This window comes from Opisthocomus hoazin, chromosome Z (genome assembly GCF_030867145.1).
Source record: "Opisthocomus hoazin isolate bOpiHoa1 chromosome Z, bOpiHoa1.hap1, whole genome shotgun sequence".
NCBI classification, from domain to species: Eukaryota; Metazoa; Chordata; class Aves; order Opisthocomiformes; family Opisthocomidae; genus Opisthocomus; species Opisthocomus hoazin.
In genome coordinates this window covers 73,150,389-73,173,555 of record NC_134454.1, presented here as the reverse complement: position 1 = coordinate 73,173,555, position 23,167 = coordinate 73,150,389, and the positions used below count along the sequence as shown (strand labels likewise).

The window sequence follows — 23,167 nt, the reverse complement described above, 5'->3', positions numbered from 1 at the left end:
TATATAAGTATTCTAATTTTCAGATTTTCTTCCGCTTTTTATTACTCAGAATAAAGGAAGCTCACCACTGTGAATTCTATGAAATGAAGAATACCTGCCTGCGGACAGAGAATGTAATTCAGCACTTCGCAATTTTTTATGTCCTACAATAAATACAGGTTCCATGCAATCCAAGATGTAACTAACCAGGAAAACCCACCACATTTGGAAAAGTAGTTCCACTCCAGAAAAGTGACTGTAAAAACTCAGCTGTGTAAGGCTCTGCATCTTATGTGTCTCAATGGCAGTAAATCACATTTGTTCAAAGCACAAGTTGTTTTTTTCCCTTTCAAAAACATGGCCACAAGGCTTCCCTCAAGATAAGAAAGTTCTGCTGTGCTCCTTTTGGCTTATGCATCATCCTCAGAAAGAGATGATTCATTGGAATCCATATTTCTGAGTATGATGTGTGATTCAAAAGGAAAGTAGCTGAAGTTTCTTGTAACACTGGCTACTTGCAGAAATCTTTAGATATGGGGCAGTGACTCAGAGCAGACTCTGAACAGTAGTGGAGCACCTCACCTGGCTAACTATATTCTGTGAAGGCTAGTGTTAAAATGGTCATATAGTTACTATGGTAATCTGCTCAGTAACTAACTTAGCACGCTGCCTTGAATTTTGCGGCATGTGTCTAAAAATGACTAAAGCCTCCTTTGACATAGAGAGTCTACCACCAAACTTGAGATATACATAATAAAATTGCAGCAGTATGCAGTGTACCACTGCTTCGTGTCAATATCTAATCTCCTAATTAAATAAGATACTACCAAGAGCAATCTGCAACTGTATCGGGCAGCGGCTCCTCTCTAGTCCTTCTTTGCCAGCTCAGATGTTAACTACCCTGTGCTTCTGGCTGCAGAGTCTGAGGACTGGAAGGGAAAATTTCAAAATGCCACGAGTCTGTCCCCTGAAATGAGAAAACAATCTCAGTACCTAAGACTACTTTGGCCTGTAGAAACCTCTAGGATGCCATTCAGCCAGCAAAGCCAGAGAGGCCTGTCTACTGCTCATATATCAGCCAAAAAGCACATTTTATCCTCAAAAATTAAAAAACATTGATAATCAGGTATTTGAAGCCTAATTGAAGTCACTGCCTGAATGAAGAGCAATGGCTGTAAGACAATCCAGGCATGTCTGGAGGAAACACACAACCAGATGAAGACTTGTCTCATCTTGTAACAGCGTTTACAGGTATTAGCTCTCTTACGAACCTTTAAATTTTCAGTATTATTGGGCCATAAACAATCATTGCACACACACAAAATCAGTTTGATTTGTAGCTGAACAAAATAGTTAATTCCCTTCAATACGGAGTGAACATGCGGGGCCACGTTCAGCTTGCGTGCGAATTGTGACAGTGCATAGAATATAAGTATACCCTAGTTTCTGTATTACAGATGAGGATGCTGGCCTATAATCCACACAGAAGAATAAGAAAGATGTTTATAGCAGCTTTAAATTTGCCCATTGCACTGCTGCCACAAATAAAGACTGAGTTTTGGCTGTATCACCAGAAGTTTTCTGACAGATTTTGTTCTGGTTTATAGCAAGAGACAGAAGGGAATGCAGCCCAGCCTGCTGGAACTGTAGTGTTAAGTGTGAGAGATAGTAAAGACATTCGTCAGTTGAGTGAATGGAAGAGACTTGAATGTGTGCAGAAATAACACTGCCTGAAGAAAGAATTGGCAGTTTTACTTAAGCATTTTCCACCAGGAAGGACATTGTACTACCTGAGACATTTTATTGCCTTTTACTTTTCTCCACTTCTTTGCATCCTTCTCTTTATCCATTTCTTTCAACTAGAGGAGCAATTTCATGAAACCTCACTTCTAAAGCTCCTTGTACAAGGGGGCTGCTTTACAATCTCCACGCCAGGAAAAGGCCCCATATTAACAACAAACAAATGGTGTTTGCGATTTGTGACACAGGCCATTGGATCCAAGCTTGTTCAAACTAAGTGGCTGGTGCCAAGAAGGCAGGAGAGGTGGGTACAGATGATGACATTGCAATCATACGATCACAGAATAATTTAGGTTGGAAGTGATCTCTGGGGTCTATCCAGTACAACACCCCACTCAAAACAGGTCTAATTAGATCAGGGTGCTCAGGGCCATGCCTGGCTGAGTCTTGAATGTCTTCAAGGACAAAGATCATAGAATTATAGAATCAATCATAGAATCATAGAATCATAGAATCATAGAATCATAGAATCATAGGTTGGAAAATACCTCTAAGATCACCAAGTCAAACCATCCACCAACACCACCATGCCTACTAAACCATATCCCGAAGTGCCACATCTACACGTTTTTTGAACACCTCTAACAGTTGTGACCCAGCCACCTCCCTGGGCAGCCTATTCCAATGTCTGACCAGCCTATTCCAGTGTCTGATCCCATAGCCTCTCTCTGCTCCTGTTCCGGTGTTTGTCTACCCAATTAATAAAAAACATTTTTCCTTTATATCCAGTTGGGACTTCCTATGTTCCAGTTTATGCTCATCATCTCTCAACCTATTGCTGTGCACCTGCATGAAGAGTCTGGCTCCACCTTGATGGTATCCTCCAATCAGGTATTCACAGACAGCAATAAGGCCTCTGCAAGTCCCTCACTTTATTTTAAGGCTAAACACACCCAGCTTGCTCAGCCTTTCGTTGTACCTCACTTGCTCCAACCCCCCCGGACATCTTGCTGATTCTTTGCTGGACTTGCTCCACTTGGTGAACATTTTTCTGGAGTTGAGGAGCCCAAAGCTGGACACAAGATTCCTGATTCAGTCCCACAAGCACTGAGCTGAGGGGGAGGATCACTTCCCTCAGCCCACTGGCTGCTGCATTGCTAATACAGCCTGGCATGCCAATTGCTGCCTCAGCTGCCAGAGCGCAACCTTGGCTCATGTTCACCTTGTCCACAGGATCCCTGGGTCCCCCAGCTCTTTTGCAAAGCCGTTTTCACACAGCCATCCTCCAGCCTCTAATGTTGAATAAGATTATTCCACGCCAAAAGCAAGACAGTGCATTTGCTGTTGTTGACCTTCTTGAGATCAATGTCATCCCCCTTCTCCAGCCTGCTGAGGGCCCATTGAACACGCTTGTCCTCCAGCGTATTAATTGTTCCCACCTCCCGCATTCTCACCTGTCAAACTGGGGTGTTGGCAAACTTGCTGAGAGTGCACTTTGTCCCAACATCAGAGTTAATGAAGACATTAAACAGTATTGGCCTGAATAGTGATCCCAGGGTATGCTGCTAGTTACTGACTGACAGCTGGACTGTGCGCCAGAACCACTATCCATACAATGGGTGTACGCACCATTTAAACAGCCTTAAAAGGCAGGTAATCACTGTAAATGGCTTGTGATTCTCCTGGAGAAGAGAGTGAAAATTCAGGCTGGACTTGGTAAAACTAGCAAAAAGGCGAGGGGATGAATGGCTAAATAAATAATCCTGTGCAGAACGGACGCACCAAAGCTGAAGGGCTGGTACTGCAGCAAAACCATATGAGCAGAGCTGAAAAATTTTTGTTCATAGTATTTGGTAGAGTGTGAGATTTCTTTACTCTGGCCCTTAAAGAAATCTCTCTGTTAGTTCTATTGGGTTAGGAGTTCTTTGTTGCATTCAAACACTATTCTCTAGTGCCAACAGGAAAGATAAGCCATAAAGGTAATAATCAAAAAATATGCCTACTGATGGTACTTTAATCTTAGTATATGGTATAATCATAACATATGATATAAATGCGGGCTTTACATAATACTTGCTGAAGAAAATCTAAAATGAAGTGTCTAAAGTTATGCCTATTGATGGTACTTTAATCTTAGTATATGGTATAATCATAACATACGACATAAATGCAGGCTTTACATACTACTTGCTGAAGAAAGTAAAATTAAGTGTCTCAAGTATTCTATTTAGTATTTGCATACTAGTTAACAGTTTAAGATTAGGAAATACTTTTGTCTAAAATATTTCCCTGCACCTAAAGTGTAAAAGGAATATTTTTGATTCCCAGCATTCTTCTGCTGGCTGAAAAACTATCTCTTTAGCCATTGAGAATGGTATTGCATCCACTTAGCAATGGCTCGAGATCACTAACGGTAGTAACCAACCTAACATCCAATGCGTATTCTCTGGATTCAATGTGTAGAATGCTGGGCTGCACAGCTGTCTGCATAAGAGCCCATATTTATTTATCCTATACTTACTGTTACTATCTATAACAAGCTCTCCTTTCCCCAACTATAATGTTAAAACAAAACTTAATGTACAAATAGATAGAATTCATTTGTATTCTGGATATTTTCTCCTAGGATTTCAAAATAATGCATGCCACTGTTTACCCCCACTATTTGCAGGACATACTATGAAGCAAACAAGTCACTTTTCTGATTACAGTCTTAGGCTGCCAAAGACATGTTTATTGTATTTTAGTGGGGTGCTGTCATGATTTGTTGCCCTTCACAACCAGTACAGTGATGTTCTGGCTTCACTCCCAGAAGCCAACAAACGACTTGCAGGATGTGTAAAAAAGGAAATGGGCAATAAGCCACAGCAAATAAGGAAGATAAGGGAATGTGTGGGAAGGTAAGATTCGGTTCCAATCTTTGGAAGAAACACCTCTGGAAATCTTATGTGCTGTTTATGCCGTGTCTCAGCCTCCACCAAGCCCTGATCAATAGTATTTTTTGTGGTTTCCATCTAAGTTATCTGGACCAACTCATAGTAAACTTGCTTCAGCCTATTGTGAAGGTTAATTACCATTGTTGACAAATCTTGTGCATATTTTCCAGCGTTCATAAAAGCAGTTGTTAGACACACAATGCAATACTATTACAATAAGACAAAAAAATTACTACAGCATTTTTCAATATACAAAAAGTGCTAAAAGGGTGCATAGGATAAGTGACAAAAAGTGCCCAGAATACCCACCAGTTTTGTGATTTTCCAGACAGTCTCTCTCTCAGCAAAGTGTGTCTATCTGTCTTCAGTTCTCAAAATAAATGAAATAAATTACCTAAAAGAAGTCCTGTATTTGTGACGGAAACAAGACAGATTGATTTCTCCTGCTTCTCCTGCTTTATCGCTACTCTCATGACAGAGCTGCTAGGCAGCCTTAAATAGGACATGACATGTTGTCAGCTTTCCTCCGCTATCCCTTTCATGTCCTTCAGGGAATCTCAACACAAATGCCTTATTTCAAGGAAATATTTTTTTTCTGCCTCTGGCACTTCTCTTTGCTTTTCTTCTACTCATTGTTATTGTCACTTTTTCTCTTTTCACTGCTCTTTGGCAATGACATCAGTATGTCCCATTACTATTGAGAAGCTCCCCCAAACATCTGAAAAAAGAGAAAAAAAACCCAGAGATCAATCATTCCACTTGACACAATATATTTTGTCACCTGTCACAGCTGAAATTAGGAAAAAGCTGTTCTATAAGACAGAAGAATTTTTACGTGTTCCAGATATTCAGTATCTCTGTCTTGTAAAGGACTATTAGGGACAGGAAAAGACAGCAAAAAGTGACCTGCAAGAGTGCAGCAATAAGCAATACATGACCTCATTGGCAGTCATGGACTTGAAATAGCCAGCGTAACCAGGACCATGACATATGGTGCTCTGTGCTCAATGCTGTCTTCTGTAATAACACTGCCTACACCATGGAAGTTCACCCCAGATAAGTCAGTTTTTGCCAACTATTAACAATGCCAACTCTCTTTTCCTTTGCAAGCAGTAAAATAAATGGCAAAAGAGCAGTTAAAAACATGGCTCCTCTTTCATGGAACACTCGACCATCATAGACCCAAGCCAGAAAATAAAGGCTGTGAAGTATTCATCTTCTCAGACTCCAAATCTGAGAGATGTTTTCTGTCAGACATTTTCATTCAGATTAATTCAGGTCTCATAGAAACCAGAAACACAACTGTAATGCCTACTTATAGAAGATCAAAACCTAAGGGATTCGTAAAGTCACAGATCCTTTTTTTTTTGTATTTGGATTTGTTATTTTGGGAGATTTAAATGTATGTAAATAAAATAGGAAATTAAAAGCCCAAAATCCGTTTCTCACCTTTTGGCTCAGAGGTTATCTTTGATCTAACCCACACAGTAGATTACACTGTTTAGGGGCACATACCATCTTCAGTCATGTACACAGTGGTGAGCAAATTAATTTTTTCCAGTGTCTAAAAGCTTGCTTTCTGATGTTATGTGCCAGTTGATGTAATATTATCATAAGCTCTATAAAAGAAATTTATTTCTCTGTGTGCATGAGTTCAGACAAGATTTTGACTAGGCGTTCTGAACGGCATCCACAACTTTTTGTCTTTCAAAGTACACACAAACAAAAGAAAAAGACCTGAGCTGTCTTCTCTAGAGTATAATTTATCTGGTGGATCTGATGAATTTCTTGCTACTAGTGAAAAGAAAGGAGATGTCCAAACCATTCTCTTAGATTTTTTCATGGCGTTCATCGTTTCTGCTCAGGGCACCATTATCTGTGGTATAATACCAAAGGTCCAGTGAACCATTAAAATTACTTGAGCCTTTCTTTGAGGAAAGCATTAGCATAATACCTGTTGGTAAAATGCACACAATGCATTCTTAAACTTTTTCAAATATCAACACGTAGGTATCAGTTACACTGAAATATGGTTGAGATACAGCACTGCCTCCATGTATTGGTACACATTTCTGTTGCCAAGATGACTTAGCACAGGGTGAAGACAAATTATAGGCAAAAAGGGTATCGATTCACAGATATAAAAAAATCCCAAAGTTTGCACAGACAATATAATCCACTTCATCATAGAGGATTCAGATGTGAATTGATCAGTCCAGGTGATATTTAGGAATACTTCTTTGTTCTTTGTAAAAGCACTTCTAATGCTGTTGTCCATCTTCTCTCCTTACCTAGAAGCTTGCCTGTTGCTCTGGACAATGACCTGGCATCAGTTATTGCTCACATTGCCTCTTGGCTGGACTACAGGAACTGATGTAATTGTACATAAATCCTCCAGCACTTCTAGCACTGAGAATGTATTTCTTAGAGAATATGGTCTAGAGCAATTTTAATGTTCTAACTCTTCCCTGCTTAAAAAAAAAGAAGGGAGGGGAAAGGCCAAATCCATTAAACAAATAAATATGCACATCCAATTCTTGTAATGTGTTCTAGACTGTACCAGATAATAGTTTTATCTCAGAACCATGTTTTCTAAACAAACACTTTCTCTTCCTATCTTGTAACTTTTTCTTGTGTGAACAGAGGACTCTGGAACAACAGAAATTACTAATGTCACTGTCTATTCCCAGAGCAGTTGAATTGCAAGTTTGTTTAAAAATTGAACATCTCTTTTTTAAAATAAAACTTTTGTCTCAATGGACAAGGTCACCTATAAACTCACATGGGTAGAAATAATGAAGTCAGTATGAGAACTCATCAGTAAATTGTGAAAATACAAATATTAAGCTTTACTCTTAATGACAGGCATCAAGACATGAAAATTTGATGTTTAAAATAAAATTTAGTTTGGTTTGAGTTCTGCTGATGCTTTTTAAGCTAAAATTAAGGTAAAGTAGGAAGTAATCTGAGACAGATATAAGAAATGGATAGATTTTAAAAATATACTCATTGGTGTGTAGGTACATATCAATATTATATATAGTGATATGAATAGCACTTTTTTTCTTTTGGTTCTGTACACAAACATGTATGAAATAATAAGGTCGGACCACAGTATACACCTTGCAGTGGTCAAATGTAGACAGCGGAACTGAATTTTGCTGCCAAACAAGAATTTTCTAGTACAATGCTGATCCGTTTGGAAATAATTTAATTGACTACCATTGGACTGGACTTATATCTTAGTAATGCAAAATAAAAATTATATGCCACTGAACAGAATTCACAATATATTTTAAGGTGCCATTTGAAAATACAACTACTCATGTTTGCGTAAAATCACAGTTTATCAGTCTAGGATTATATTGATCCTACTGAAGTTAATGCAAAAAAAAAAAAGTCTATAATTGGTTTGAATGGACTATGCTTTCATTTACAATGACCTAAAATGTAATTAATGCACACTACTTCCACATAAACATTGCCTCAAAATCTCAACTATTATACAGAAGTTGAGAGGTACATCGTCTAAGGTTGGCACACACAGTAACATAAAGTGAAAGTATGTTAAAATGCAGTTTTCTTATGTTACACAAACAACTACTTGGGATTCTCCTCCAGGATATTTAAAATTTTGTATGTAAGTAAACTGCAGTTTGAAATATTTGTACTCAGGAGATATTACAGGTTAGTGGTAATGGCTTAAATGAGAGTTTTGTGGGGAAAATGTTTTTAGCACAATGAATTCCTCTAATCTACAGAGGAAATACAGCTTAGGAATTGCTTGAGTAAATCAGCTAGTATCCTTGAATTTCTAAGTCCTCTTTCCTACAACGCACGTAAATAGGCATTTTTTTCCCCACCTCCCCATAGTTAGTGCATATCAGTTCTGGGCTCAGAACAAAGAAAAGAGGAAAGCAAACAGTTCTTCCTTCATGTTAAAGCAAAACTTGCTCAGTTATAAAGATATTGGAACCAAAAAATATTCATGGTTTTATTTTTTATGTATTTTCTTCAATTTATTAATAATCATTTAGATATATTTATTTATTTATGGCTTTGAGCAAAGACAAAAGAAAAAATCTAACTCATCCCTGATCATACAATTATTGTAAGAATCAGCTCTATAGTCTTCCCAGCAGCAGTAAGTTCCAACCTTTATCATTAACACATTTCATCCTGTACAGATGTGAGATTTCACACTTATGGGCTTACTTATGTACAGAGAAAATCGGTCAGTTCTGAAACTAGTAATGGACCTTTATCTTACAGGAATGTGAGTCATTTGTTTCTTAATCTAAGTATATATACATTCATACATACATTTATATATATACGTATATAATTTTATACCCTGTACCATATTTTTTTAATTAACATACAAATCCTAGATATTGTCCACTCTATTACAAAGTCATTAAAAATTATTTATGGTTTCACTGAAAGACCATGTGAATTAATATTTCTTCATAGTGCTTAAAATAAAATAAAAATATATATAAAAATATTTTGCTACTAACCCCATTACTCCTATTAAATGTAAACCTTAAACAGTTTGAAAGATCAGTATATGATCTTAATTAACTGACAGAATTTGTTAGTATTAAAATAATATAAGGGCTATTGTACTCATAAATAAATGGTCTTGCAGCGTATCCACAATATTCTAGACACTTTTAAACAATCATATCCCCATATACCACTCTGGGCCACTTAAATTAATGGCAGCAGCATGTTAATGGGTTAATTACATCGATTTTTACCAGTGAGTGGGAGCCAGTGAAAACTGGAGGATTTTTTAACATTTTTATTTGATGTACCACTTTAGTAAAAGGCATAACAGGCAGCATGGGTTCAAGCTCTGTTAGCTTTAGAATATTTACTTGGCTCTCAAGTACATCTGGATTCACTGCATTACATAGCTTGTGATGTTATTTAATTTTTCCATGCATCCTTAAACTCAGCATTAATGGGAAAAGAAGTCCTTTGCATTCACTTCCTGAACATGAGTCAGCTGGATTTTAAGGAACAGAATATATGCTTGTATCATATCCATAATGCTGATTTTTCAATGAGTTATATTATGACACATTTAATTTCAATCTCTATTTAATGTGACAAATCAGGCACAAATGATTACGAAAGAATGCTTTTTTTGTGGATAAGATAATGTGAAGGTTTGAGCAAACAAATCAAAACTTTCACAAAACAGTATGCTTTAACCCTGCTTTCTGTCACCATTTCCTTTCTGTTTTGAAAACATCATAAAAAATAATAAACCTCATACCTATGGGCTATGTTTGACACTACATGCCTTAGGATATACTAACCATTTAATTACAATATACACAGAGCAAATCGTGCATTTCCAGACAGACTTGATGCTATATTATATTTATTTTTGTAAATTAACACCACAGTCAACTACAAACTACAGTGAAGACACAGAAAGCACCTGAAAGCCTAAATCAAGCTGTGGTTTACAAATAATCGTTTAAATGAAAAACCTCACTTCTAGACTTAAATCAGAGATTCAAAGTCAGCATTATAGGAATTTTAAGGTAGACACAATTAAGGAATGGTTATTATTTTCTAAGATACCATAAAGCCTTTTCCTACAATGGCTGACCGAACCTATTTTTATGATTTTTTTTTTTTTTCAAAAGCATGCATGGAATATTGTCAGATGCTATTGAGGGCAAGGAGAAGAAAAATGATGGTACTGGTGAAGTACAAGCGGTTTGCAGGATCAAGCGTACAATTTTGCATAAAACATTGCATGTAAAAGTAACATCGTAGGTTTTAAGCCATTGCATTACATTTTAACAGTTGTGTTGCACTTAGCTTTAAAAAATTTTAAAACTCTAAATTTTGAAGTGAAGAGCAGAACCTAAATTCCTAAACAAAGACCTTGCAATGGTACACCACACAGCAGCTATTTTTGTTTGGGTCTAAAAAGTTATTTACAGTGGCAATATTGATAGTCTTTGTTGAAGTCTTTAGCAATGTGAAGGTCAAAGTCCACCCAGTTTTCTGAAACAACAGAAGGGTCGACATGTCTTGAGGTCACTACCTATCCAGAGGAGTGCTTGTGCCAGCCTTTTGACTGCAGGCATTTGCTATTTATTTCTTTTCCAATCTAATTCCAAATGGAAAGTGCTAACATATGAAATGCAATGGGAAATAACAACTGAATTCTTCACAAGAAATTAACAGCGTGTATGCAGTAAATGAAATAACTAAGGTTTCAGAACACCGCTTGGTCAGTGCTATGTGTTCGTTAGATTGATATTTCTCTTTTTACTTCCTAATATACTTGTTTGAGGTTTGCTATTGTGTTGACAATTTCCCCATGAAAATAGCGAACCTCATAAACAGAGAAATCTGTTAGACTGATTTTGAAGTTGACACATTAAAAAGAAGGAATATTACAGTTGAATTTAGACTTAATGGTTGCGAGAAAGGAAGACGTGTTCAAACAAGTTTTTTTAATTCCTTTTTTTTATATATATATATTTCATATATATATATAAAACTCTTACATTCGTTACGTAGAGCAAAGCTGTCTAAAGTGTTTTTCTCATAGTAGACTGCCGGGGCACATTAGGAAACAGGCTAAAACAGTTCCAGGGACGGTGCTCGGTTCATTGCAAGTCTGTCTCTCACAGTTACCAGGGATCATAGGTTTGACGCGAACCGCGGTTTCTCTCCCTCGGGCTCTGTGCTTAAGACTGTGGAAGAATCCCTTTGCAGGGTGGCCGGGGGCAGCGCAGCCCCCCGGTTCGGGGGGATGGCTCCCGAGGACATCTGTCGGAAGAGCGAGACCCGCTGGGGGACGGAGGCCCGGCCGGCCGGGGGCACGCCGGGGCCGGCGGCGGGCTGCGGGAGGGAGGCGAGGGACTCCCCCACCGTGGGGTGAGGCCTGGCGATCAGGGTGGAGATCTCGTGGGGCAGGGAAGGCTGCGAGGCGGAGAGGGGCCGCACCTCCCGGGTCAGGCTGGTGTTGTGGAGGGCCTGGGTGCTCTTGTGGACCTCGTTCTTCTGTGCGGAGCCGGGGAGCTGCTGGGGCGCCTGCGGCTGCTGCTGCATGAGGGAGAGCTGCGAGGCGGTCGGCGAGGCGTACTGGAAAGTTCGGCCAGCCAGAGGGCTCTGCACGGGCGGGCTGCAGACAGCGGTGGTGTAGGAGCAGGGTGAGAGGATGACGGCTTGCTGGGGCGTCTGTGTGCTGGGTGAGGGGGAGTGCAGGTTTCCATGGGACAGGCTGCTGGCGGTGTACACGGGAGGCGACTGCGTCCTGACGCGCGACGACGAGGCGGAGGTGCTGGAGTTGAGGGCGGGCATCTGCTGCAGGCTCACCGGGGCGACGGTCTGCACCATCTCCCTGTCGTGCTTCACGATCTGCTTCAAGATCTCATTCTCCTGGTTGTTGAAAACCCCGGTGTTGAGGTCCTTCTGGAACTTCTGCAGGAGGATCGAGTTCTTCTTCCCTTCACAGAGAGGCAGAAGAGTTAGCGAGCCTGACATGCAGGGACAGACCCCCACTCTGAATTTGCATTTCAGCCCCCATTACTGCGGGCTATGCACCTTAAAAGCCTCGGCAAACACCGGGCTGAGCAGGGGTCACAGCTCGGCAGGAGGCTGTGCCACACCGGGCACTGCCACGGCGACCCACGCCAGCGACAGCTCCCAGCGGCTGGCCACCATGCACGCCGTGCAGGGCCCCCTCTCTGCACCAGCACGGCGGGCTTCACAACACCGCTGCGCTCAGGCACCTGGACTTGCTCTGCTTCTTCACTTGCTGGTACTGCAATTACTCTGAAAATGTAACCATGGCAATCTACTGAACAATAGGGTGGAAAAAGCCACCGGGCTCTGCATGTGTAAACATCTTTCTCTTTCGTTGCAAAATCGTCCTAATTTCCACTAAACTGTTACATAAGTTATACACACACCTGCCATTTAGCAAATTCCCTGGAACTAATCATTAGACATCAGTCACCAGTGACCACTAGCTTGCAAGAAATAATCTTTTTTAAATGTCTGTGAACTAATGTGAACTCACAGATAATGGTGACACCTATTTGCTCAATAAAGAGTGCTGTACACTGTGTCCTGATGTCTGCTTGATGGCTCTCAGTGTCTGCAAGATGTAGACACTATTCTGTGTCACCAGATGCACAGGAATACAATTGCACTCAATTGTCCCTTTTTTTGATAAAATGGTTCACACTTTATCTCTTATCCTATGTAGATTTCATATTGTACACACAGCATTTCAGATGGCATTGCTACTCCAAGAGCAGACTGGACTTTACAACCAATATTATTTAAGCACATTTTACTTAGAGATTAAATACATTTCCAGAGAGTCTTGTGAGACAAATTGCAAGAGTTTGAAAAGTTTTGTTAAGATCAGTTAATGCACTGAGTGCAAAATACTAAAACAGGTCTATTAAATATTAGAAACCAGTATAAATGTATTTAATTTCTTTACTCTTTCTATGTTAAACATGTTTTCTTCCAGATCTCATCTTCAGCTTAGAATAGACAGCATGACACTGCCCTGCAACTCTTCCTGTATTCACTTTGAAGAAACTGCGGACATAACTCTATTGAGAAAGTGATGTGGGAGAAAAACCGAAATTTTCTTGTGAAGTTGAGGAAATGCTGTCAAACAGGATAAATGAATTTTATGCACAGCTGCGTTTTAAAACCAGTGTCAATAATAACAATCAGAGTGCAATTCTCTTGAGCAAAGACCATCTATTTTATCTAGTATGTCCTATTAGACAGGTCCAGAATGTATGGATGCACCACCGCAGACTTCGCACACCCTGTTTTGATAATCTGCCATATACTTCTGCCTTTCACCTGGATATTGTTGGCCTGCTTTTCTGATTGCAAGCAGATCTGAGTAATGCCAGTGTGCAGCCATCAATGGTAGCAGTGCCCATGTTGTGAGGAAAATGAGAGTCCTGCTGCAAAGGATTAATTCAGTTCAACAAACACACAGGTTTTGTGAGTGCTGAGAGGCTTCAGCTTTTCCCAGCATTACAGATGCCATCTGTAAACAGTTTATGTTGGAAAATGTCATCTACTGCTCATGAAACAGCATAAGCCCTACCAAGTGCTGAGGGCAGCAGAAGAAATATACAGGATTAATAAATAATACTGATCATAATTAAACTATACAAAATAATCCTCAGAGGTGTATGAGAGTTTTCTAAAACTCAAAGGCTTTTATTATTTAAAAGTGAGATTGCAGAATTCCTTGTCTGGAGACACCTCTTATTCATAGCTGAACAGAACATTTACTGCAGTGTGACAAACAAAATTTTGAAGAATTTAAACTGGGCATTTTATCCTGTAACTCAAGGAAAAGAAAATGTATAAATGTTTTCAGATTTCCTAATATGGAAAAAAAAAAATACCTATCCTGTCAAGTCTATCGATTGCCACCGTTTCAAAGGCCCTTCTCATCATGGGGTACTCTTCCAGCACCTCATTGAAGTTGTCCACCGAGAGAGAATACAGGCGACAGTACGTGTCTGCTCGTACACTGGCAGTTCGACGGCCTTTTGTCAAAAGGCAAATCTCTGGGGAGAGAAAAATCCAACACACAGAGAAAATAAAGAAATTAGTGAACGATGCAAAACTTAAAATCTAGGAAGTGACTCAGTGCTAACAAATAATAATTTGGTACTCAGTGGCAATTTTTCTATTGCTGTATATGCAAGGTTGCAGGGACAATTCTGAAGGTGTTTGATTCTATTTTTGCTACTCTGAAAAAATAACTAATGTCCTTTAAGAGCCCTGCTTATAGGTTTTCTTGGTCTGGACTCTGATATTATCAAGTCTTTTTAAAAAAAATTCTTCATTTTAAGAAATGATGTCAGCTGTCAAAACCAGCTTGCTGACTCAATTAACCCAAGTGATTCTATTGATTTTCTTTTAAATATCCAGCTGACATAGAGGACCAATTCCTTTAATCATTTACCAGATTTACTAAACTAACTTAATACATGATATAATGATATTTGAATATAATACCTGTTCTGAGAAAAAATGTTTCAAGCATGAAAATGCCTTCTGTTTCTTTAGGTTTTATGTCCTAGGTATTCTGGGAGAATAAACTTAAGAGTTTAGACTTTTTTTTCTCGTTGGGCTAAAAACCAGTCCCCTTTTAACCTCTGCTTACTCCATTTGATTAGGCTAGTAGCCTTTCTCTGCAAGTGACTCCAACAAGAATTCATCGTTCTGGAACAGAGGAGACCAAAGCCATATGCAGACTCCCAAGAAACAGCCTCAAACTCGTGACCGTTGATTCCAGAATGCACAGGGAGAGGCTTAATGGATAAAGGCCAAAGTCAGTGTCCAAGGTTTGTAACAGTAAAATGTATGGGGTAGAATATTCAAAATACAAAAAATTAAAAAGTCAATTGCAAATAGTATTTGAGTTGATCTAATTTTCAAGCTTGGGAATAAGAACACACTTAGAAATATCAACAATTCTTGGGCTCAGGCAGGGTGAGAGATAGTTTTCCTATCCAGTTCTAGCACTCAAGAGCAGTGAGTTCATATTTGTTCATATTTAAATACCAGCTAGAAAACTGTCTCCTACCCTGCTTGTGTGTCTATCACAAACAATCATTCTCAATCTCAGTTAAACTATCATTCTCAAGTGTGGAAACTCAAATATTCTTCATTAAAAAAAATAAAGAATTATGCAGGCTTTGCTTCATATCTGTACCGTGCTAGCATAGTTCTTTCTTTTTTTGCATGTATTTAACAAAATGCATCTCTTATTATCTAGAATGATTAGAATGTTTATGGTTTTTCTTCTCATGCGTCTTGAAGAATTTCCTCATGCCACCTAACCCTGAAGGCTTAGGGGCTGAGATGCTTAAGTTATAGCGGATAAATCAAAGCAAATTAACGTGGGACCAGTACTAGTACAGAATGTACTTAAACCCCAACAGCTTTGGGGAGAATTTATAGAGTCTAATGGGTATTGTAAGAGTCTTGACTTAATGTCCCTCACAAAACTTGATGCCCATGAAATAATGACAGTTTACTGTAAAGAGCCAGACAGGTCAAACAGAAATCAGTCCTTTCCTCTTCTATCCCTTAGCTCACCCTGACCCCTTCTCCTTTGATTGAACCCATTGCTTTTTAGTTACAAGAGTGAGCAGGACATTTTGCCCAAAGGGAGCAGTTAAATGCAGTGAATGCCTGCTCCATTTCCTAAGATATTCTTTAGATTTCACATAGAATAAAGTTTTACAATACATGGTTGAAATTAGAGATAACTAGCTGGAAAATCTGTGTGACTAATGATCACCTTTTGATTTTCAGTTTCTTCACATCAAACTGCTGCAAACAATAACAGAGACAAAAGGAGATGACTTCTGCTACACTCAACAAATAAAAGTACTTGAGTTTAAAAAACATCACATGCCCAAAACAGAACAGAGGTTGACTATGGATCCCTACCATTCTGAAGAGTGTAAAAAAACCCAGCGAAAGTACTGTTTTCATCATTATTAATCTAGAACACTGTATTTTAGATTACTTCTACAAGAAGGATGGGAAGAAACCGTAAGAGACAATGTTGGATTTCATGACAGGACAAAGGGACCATGGAATTCATGGGTATTACTGCAATAAATCCCCGTCTTTGATCTTCTATTATTCTTGTCAAGTAAGGGGAATGGAAAGAATCACTGAAAGCTATACATTGTATTCTGCAAACCTTGTCAGCCCACAACTTACGGTTGAAAACCACATTTTTGGAAGGCATTTTAATAACCATAACGGAGTCCAAGATAATAAAGGATGGGTCAGAAAAGACATTAAAAATGTCCCAGAACCTAGAAACGGATCAGGGAGTGCCACCTGAGTGCTCCTGTCTGCTCAGGAGGCTGGGAAAGCTTTGTGTTCTCTGCTCCAGTTGAAAGGTCTCATTCAAAAGACGAACTGCAGAATTCTGACAGAAAAAGTTCCATGTGATGAATACCCATGTAATGCATTTCCAGCAATGTTTCTTGACTGATTATAGATGTATTATAGTAACTGATACATCATCTATATTGCTGTGTTATATTTATCAATAGCATCATTCGTACTCTGGCCACAAGATTAATGTGTTTGTTAATTGTATGTGTTCTGCATTTAAGTTCATTTCATCTATTAGCTATTTGTTTGGAGCAAACTCTCAAGCATAACAAGACATAATATATGAAATCTCATTTACTTGGACCAGAGAGGAAGAACACAGAATGTCAAAATGTGTACCCATCAAACACTTGTGTTCTTTTAAGTAAATCAAAGCAATTATTTACAAATAAATAAACAATAGATTTCATGAAGAGGACAAAGTAATGAAAATATCCATGATATATTTAAAATGAGTCTTAGTGGCATCAAGTACACCAGGTGCCCTCAACAATTCTCTCTTTGATGTTCAATTGATTAAAACGGACTACGAAATACAAACAATAGCACAGGAGTGTGCAGTGAAACACAAAGGGCACAGACTATTTTCAAGCAGCTTGGACAAACAGGGTTCTCTCTTAGCACAGAAAGCAGCGGCAGCATATTACTCACTAATATTCCCATCTGCGGTTGGCATGGTGCGTTGCCTTCACGCTGACACTTTCAAAGTGTCAAATACTTCTATCTTTCCTTTCCAAACAAAAGAATGTCTTCAATTCCAATTAGTAATTATGTATAGGCTACAATGAACCTGTAATTCAACTCTTAAGGCAAGTTTTACTTTAATTATTTAATCTCTTTGGACAACTGTTCCCTGTAACATTCTGAAACAAACATCAATCACTGCACTAACGAAAAATGACGATTTAAAAGCACTAAACAATGCTAAGAACACTCATTTGTTCTTATAGTTCATATTTAATACAAATGTAATTAATTTGTGTGTGAAAATGACAATTTCTGTTCTGCTAGCATCAGATCTTTCCTGCAGAACAATGCAGCTCTCAAAAGAAACATGGAAAAGCACTCAAATACAAAGTACTTTCTGCTGTCAAGACATTGACTAAAAAGCACAATGGTACAAGTTTAAAGCTAAGTCTGTTCTGAAACTTATAATAATCAAAACTGATCACCAATGTTTCAGCTGCACACATACATGGGACATGGTTTAGAGGTGTACTTGGCAGTGTTAGGTCAACGGTTGACCTCAATTATCTTAAACGTCTTTTCCAATCTTAATCATAGAATCCTAGAATGGTTTGAGCTGGAAGGGGCCTTAAAGATCATCCAGTTCAAACCTCCCCTGCCATGGGCAGGGACACCTTCCATTCCACCAGGTTGCTCAAAGCCCCATCCACCCTAGCCTTGAACACTTTCAGGGAGGGGGCAGCCATTGCTTCTGTGCACAACCTCTTCCAGTGCCTCACCACCCTCACAGTAAAGTATGGTACATAGTAATACATAGTAATATGTATAAAATTAATACAATGAATTATTATCATATGCACAGCTTTTTTTTTTCTCTTTTTTTTTTTGCAAAGATTCAAGGACCAGAATTAAAACAAAAGTTTGCTTTACTATGTGCAGGAATTATTTGTAGTAATGAAAAAATAAGTTAACTAGCATTTTAGACATGTAGTGCTTTTACATTAAATTAAAGTAAAACTAATTAGCAGTTTCTATGCCTTTCTGAACTACAGCAGTTTATTAAGTACTCTGTCCCCTTCCAAAGTTGTAACAGGTTTCCCATCATCTGTCATATTTAGCATTACAGGATATAACAAAGCGTCCTTCCAGCTGAGGGCAGCTGACTATCGCTTCAGTTCCTTGGCAGGAAACTTGTTTCATCTTGTAGCAGGCATATATGTTGCTGTGCAAATGGGGAAGCAGCTATTCAGACCATCTGGTTACTTTCAGCAGCAGAAGAAAGATGGAAAATTAAAGGAATTCAAAGGCTTGGGTATGTCAGTCCAACGCATCTGGGAATGTTTTATGAGAATGGGAGAGTGGATTAGAATATTATTTATTTTACAGAAAGTAATGAGTTACTAAACCATTACAGACAAAACTTAGGTGTTCGAAAGCTATTTCCATCCACCCATCTTCTATGCCTTCAGAGCAAATTTCTCAGAACTACCAGGTTTAGGTTATTCTTCTTTTCAAACATAACTCTTCATAACAGCAACTCTTTGGCATGGTGCAAAGATCAATAGTTCTTGACGACCTTCAAGCCACTGAAGTTGTCCACTGGCCAGAAACTTGCTAATGGGCACTTTCTTGGTGTGCCAGCCACAGGAAGGGACTTGTAGCTTGGGGCACTCTACTCCCAGCTTTACAACAAGTAATATGAATGATGTTTTATTCTTTAGGAAAGGACTATATAAACTTCAAGCAATTAAAAAAATCAGTAAGCTTCTAGACACCCCTTTATTTCAGAAATGAAGTGATTTCCCTGTTCCATGTTGACTTAACCATCTCTAATACAGAAAACAGGGAAAAGCTGTTTCATACGATAAAAATGTGATTGCTTTAACACATACTTCTGCATTTCTGACTCATTTTTCTTTATTAAGCTCTGGAAAACATCAATTGCATCTATCAACAATTCTTTTCTAACTTTTCAATGTGTTCTTTTTATCTTTCAATACGTTATCACTAGTGCACAAAATAGAGAACTCAGGGATACGCTACTTTTTGTTATAAATACTAAAATGACTAGCACCAGGTCTTATGATTGGTCAGAATGTAGTTTACACCAATTAAATGAGTTTCAGTTATCTACTTTTTTTTAAAAATACCTATGCCGCATAGATATACAGTTTTTATTTTGCAGTTGTTTTGCAAAACAGTATTTACATTCCCATTAGTCACAACTGTGGAGGAAATAAAAAAGGAAGCAATATCCCCCAATTCCAGATTCATGGAGTGGATGGAAATTAAAAGACTCAGGTAGAATTTAGCTCTGAATTCAGTCGTATATTTAAGAAACTTTAAAATATAGTCACTGCTCAACAGGAACATTCCTGCAGCAAAGGAGAGAACTTAAGGAGGAAGGAAAATGGAGACAACTACTGCCTTTTACAGCCAGGTTTGTAATCTGGACTGCCCAAAAGAAAGCTACAAACAACCTACACCTTTTCCGACCTTATTTACACTAAATACGGAATTGCAGGCAAGACAGTTTGAGTTTGTCAGAGTGAGCAATAGCAGACACTGCCTGTATGACCTCTTCATTTAAAAAACACCAACAACACTTGCCTGTAAAGTTGCTTTCAGATACCTGGATTCATCAGCCAGAGTGATGGTTCATGAAGGAGGCCTGGATACACTGCTGAGTAGTTACAATGTTGAAAAGGGACTGAAAATGGCCAATTACAATTAAGAGTCCCAAACAACTTCCTTAATGCCTTAGTTTCAGTCTCCTGTCGCTTTTTGAACTATTTATCTAAACCTAATTTAAATGTATCTATTTGTCGTAGCTGTTGCCCCTATATAGTGATCCTATCTGAAAAACAAAACAAAAACCCCAACAGCTTAGTTTATTTCACATTTCTCTTGCATGTTTGTAGTCATTCAAGATTTCTGGCTCTGAAGACCCTGACACGAGCTCTCAGAATGGTCATTGTTTATTTTATTTTATTTTATTTTATTTTATTTTATTTTATTTTATTTTATTTTATTTTATTTTATTTTATTTTATTTTATTTTATTTTATTTTATAGAACAAAAAAAGAAATAGAAAACGTGCCCTCACCAGCAAGGTTGAAACTGTCAATTTTTTAAACAGAAAAAGATTAGCAAAAGGTGAATTACACCTCTATTAGTACAGCAATTAAAAATGAAAAAATGTGTTTCATACAGGAAGCTAAAGACTCATGGTTACTGACTTCTGGAATTGTCCCCTCATTGCAAGTTAGGAACCTGATTCCTGTTTGCACATATCTGCCCCTCCTTGACAGCACCCTTACCAGCTGAGACAATTTTTCCATTATGAAGACGTCCCATATGTACCATGACATATATCTCAAGAGAGGAAGAGAATGCAATGGGAACTGAAAAAAATATTTCCTTCTATGTTTGAACATGACAGGAGGCTATGGTGTAACAGCCAATAGTAATAACAGGAGTTTTAGCCTTCTTGAGACAGGAAATGGTCAGTAGGAAGAAGAATTATACCATAAAGGATATCAGCAGCCCCCACAAACAGTATTTTACCAGTCCCTTTCATCCAGAATGTTATCCTTAGGACATAATCCCAACATTTGGAAAAAGGAGAGTTCGCCTCCAAAGCCACTCTGGGACAAGCAGGAACCTTCAAAACAGATAAGTTAGAAGCTGCTGGAGACAGATATCCATAATGGACATTTTATAACCATTTTCCTCATCTAAAATACAAACGAAAGATGATTAGTTCTGTTGCTATATTTCTTTCCATTAGTCTCTTCCCTATAGGTTTCCTTCCCTAGCTTTCATTTGCTTAACCTTTGTACGTATATGTCAGACGTTTGGTACAGTAAGTGGTCTAATCCGAGAGGTTCTATTCTTGGTTTTTTTTGAACAGTATTTCTAATTGGCAGAGAGGGACATGTATTTCACTGGAGTTAGCACAAATTTCTTGAGGGAAAAACTATTCTTCCAAACAGAATTGCCTAACTTTCATTGACCCCAATTTTGATACGATTTATGGAGGAATACTTATTTTAAAAAATGCTATTATTTAGGGTTTGTCAACTAGCTTGAAAGTATGCTCTTTTCTTTACTTTGTCCCAAATTTGTCTTTTATGTCACCTACCTGTGAGAAGTCTGTGGCTTGGAACAATTCTGTTCCTATCCGTCCGTTTCCTTGAATAAGGCTTAGTACACTCCTTTACAGCAACTCTGAGAAAAGCAGTGTGATAACATGCTACTAATTTGGATGCTTTGACACTTAGTCAGAGCAGGCGTCTTGTTATTTCCATGTTAAGTTCATTAAACCAACTTGGCAGAGCCTTTAAAATATTATCTACTGTGATATAAGTAAATGTTGATAAGGAAAAAGACATTTTTGGCATATATTAACTTCCAAGGCACATTTGGATGTAATAAGCCAATCTATTTTAGCCATTGTCTAATGACTTTTGTAACTTTTGACAAGACTGATATATAACTGGATGTTTTTAAGTCCTCATATTTCCTGTAAAGTTAATGCTGTTACACTATTAAGCGTATTTCAATGTAATATGCTTAATGTATATTGACAATATAATTTAATTCTTTTCAGAAAGGTTGTTAGCCATAATTATTTTTACATCAGGAAAGAGCCAAATATACATGGTCAGAATACAATTGCCATTATAAAAAGTGGCAAGTTATCTGACCAGAGATATTTTATGTTTCATCCTGACCTATCTTGTCTTTTTTCTGTCTCAAGGTACTGAAAACAGCTGTGGCCAAGTTTTCATGACTGGAGAAAACAGAGGCCAGTAACATTTCTTACATCCTCTCTGTTTTCTTTTGTGAACTCAAATTGTTCTGAGAAAGCTCTGTTTGATAGAACAGGACCTTAGGATTATTACATAAAAGGGAAATGCGAGTCCTTGTTTTATCTTCAAAGCTATTTGCAACACAGCATCCATACATTTTTATGCTACTTTAACAAAGAGTTCCTTCTACCAAGTGAGACTAAGATAGTCTATTTATCATCTTGTAAAAGCTCATAATTTGATTTGTATTAATTTTATTTTCTTTAAAAAAATAATAATTAAGCTTAGATTCTAAGATAATGTGCCTAAGTACAGATTTGGCTTTCATACTGGCGGAGTCATTCATTTACGCTTACTTTTGTTCAGATGGATGCCTACTCCCCATTGAAAAAAGTCACTTAGTTTTTTTATGTATTCAGTGTTATGCTCTTGTCATCTTGAATTTGGCAAACAATAACAGTTACAAATTAAACTATTCATCTTGAATTTAAGTGGACTGTAAAAATATTGCACTTCATTTTTTTTCCCTTAAATTATTAAACAAATGATCAGAGACTGTCAGTTCTGAATTAAATATTTAAATTAAATAGTCTAAACTCAAATATTTAGTTTAAAGTCTACTGTGTAAGATTGAAGGTACTTGCAAAATCATCTTCTGGTTTATCTGTATTGGCCATGTCAGATTTACAAGCTATGCTGATGTGATATTTTGCCTGTGTCTAATTCTTTTATGTATAAGTCTAAATTAAAAATTTATACTGTTCATGAATTCGCAGAATTAGAATTATAATTTGTTTTGAAGACCATGGTATTTAGATAACAAGAATTACTATAGAATTATTATTATTAATATTTTAATATATATTTACATTTGCTAATTAATAAAACTCTTAAAACCAAACCAACGTGTAACTTTTAGCATCACAGACTAAATTATTTTCATTCTATCTTCTTAAAAAGCCTCTTAGACTTTCAATAATAATATTCTGTCTGAATAGCAAGAAGTTCTTCTGACTGCATAGTATTTTCTATATGAAATAAGGTGTCCAAAGAACA

General features: G+C 37.8%; 1 protein-coding gene across 1 annotated transcript in view; it reads right to left on the bottom strand.

Moving 5' to 3' along the window:
* Positions 1-8,713: 8,713 nt before the first annotated feature.
* Positions 8,714-23,167, bottom strand: part of HCN1 (hyperpolarization activated cyclic nucleotide gated potassium channel 1) — a 210,775-nt gene continuing 196,321 nt past the window's right edge. Inside the window, exons 7-8 of the mRNA XM_075411543.1 lie at positions 14,087-14,251; positions 8,714-12,142 (exon numbers count right to left, since the gene is read on the bottom strand). Of these exons, the coding sequence (XP_075267658.1) occupies positions 11,334-12,142; positions 14,087-14,251 (974 nt within the window). The 3' untranslated portion in view covers positions 8,714-11,333. The remainder of the gene's footprint in view (positions 12,143-14,086; positions 14,252-23,167) is intronic.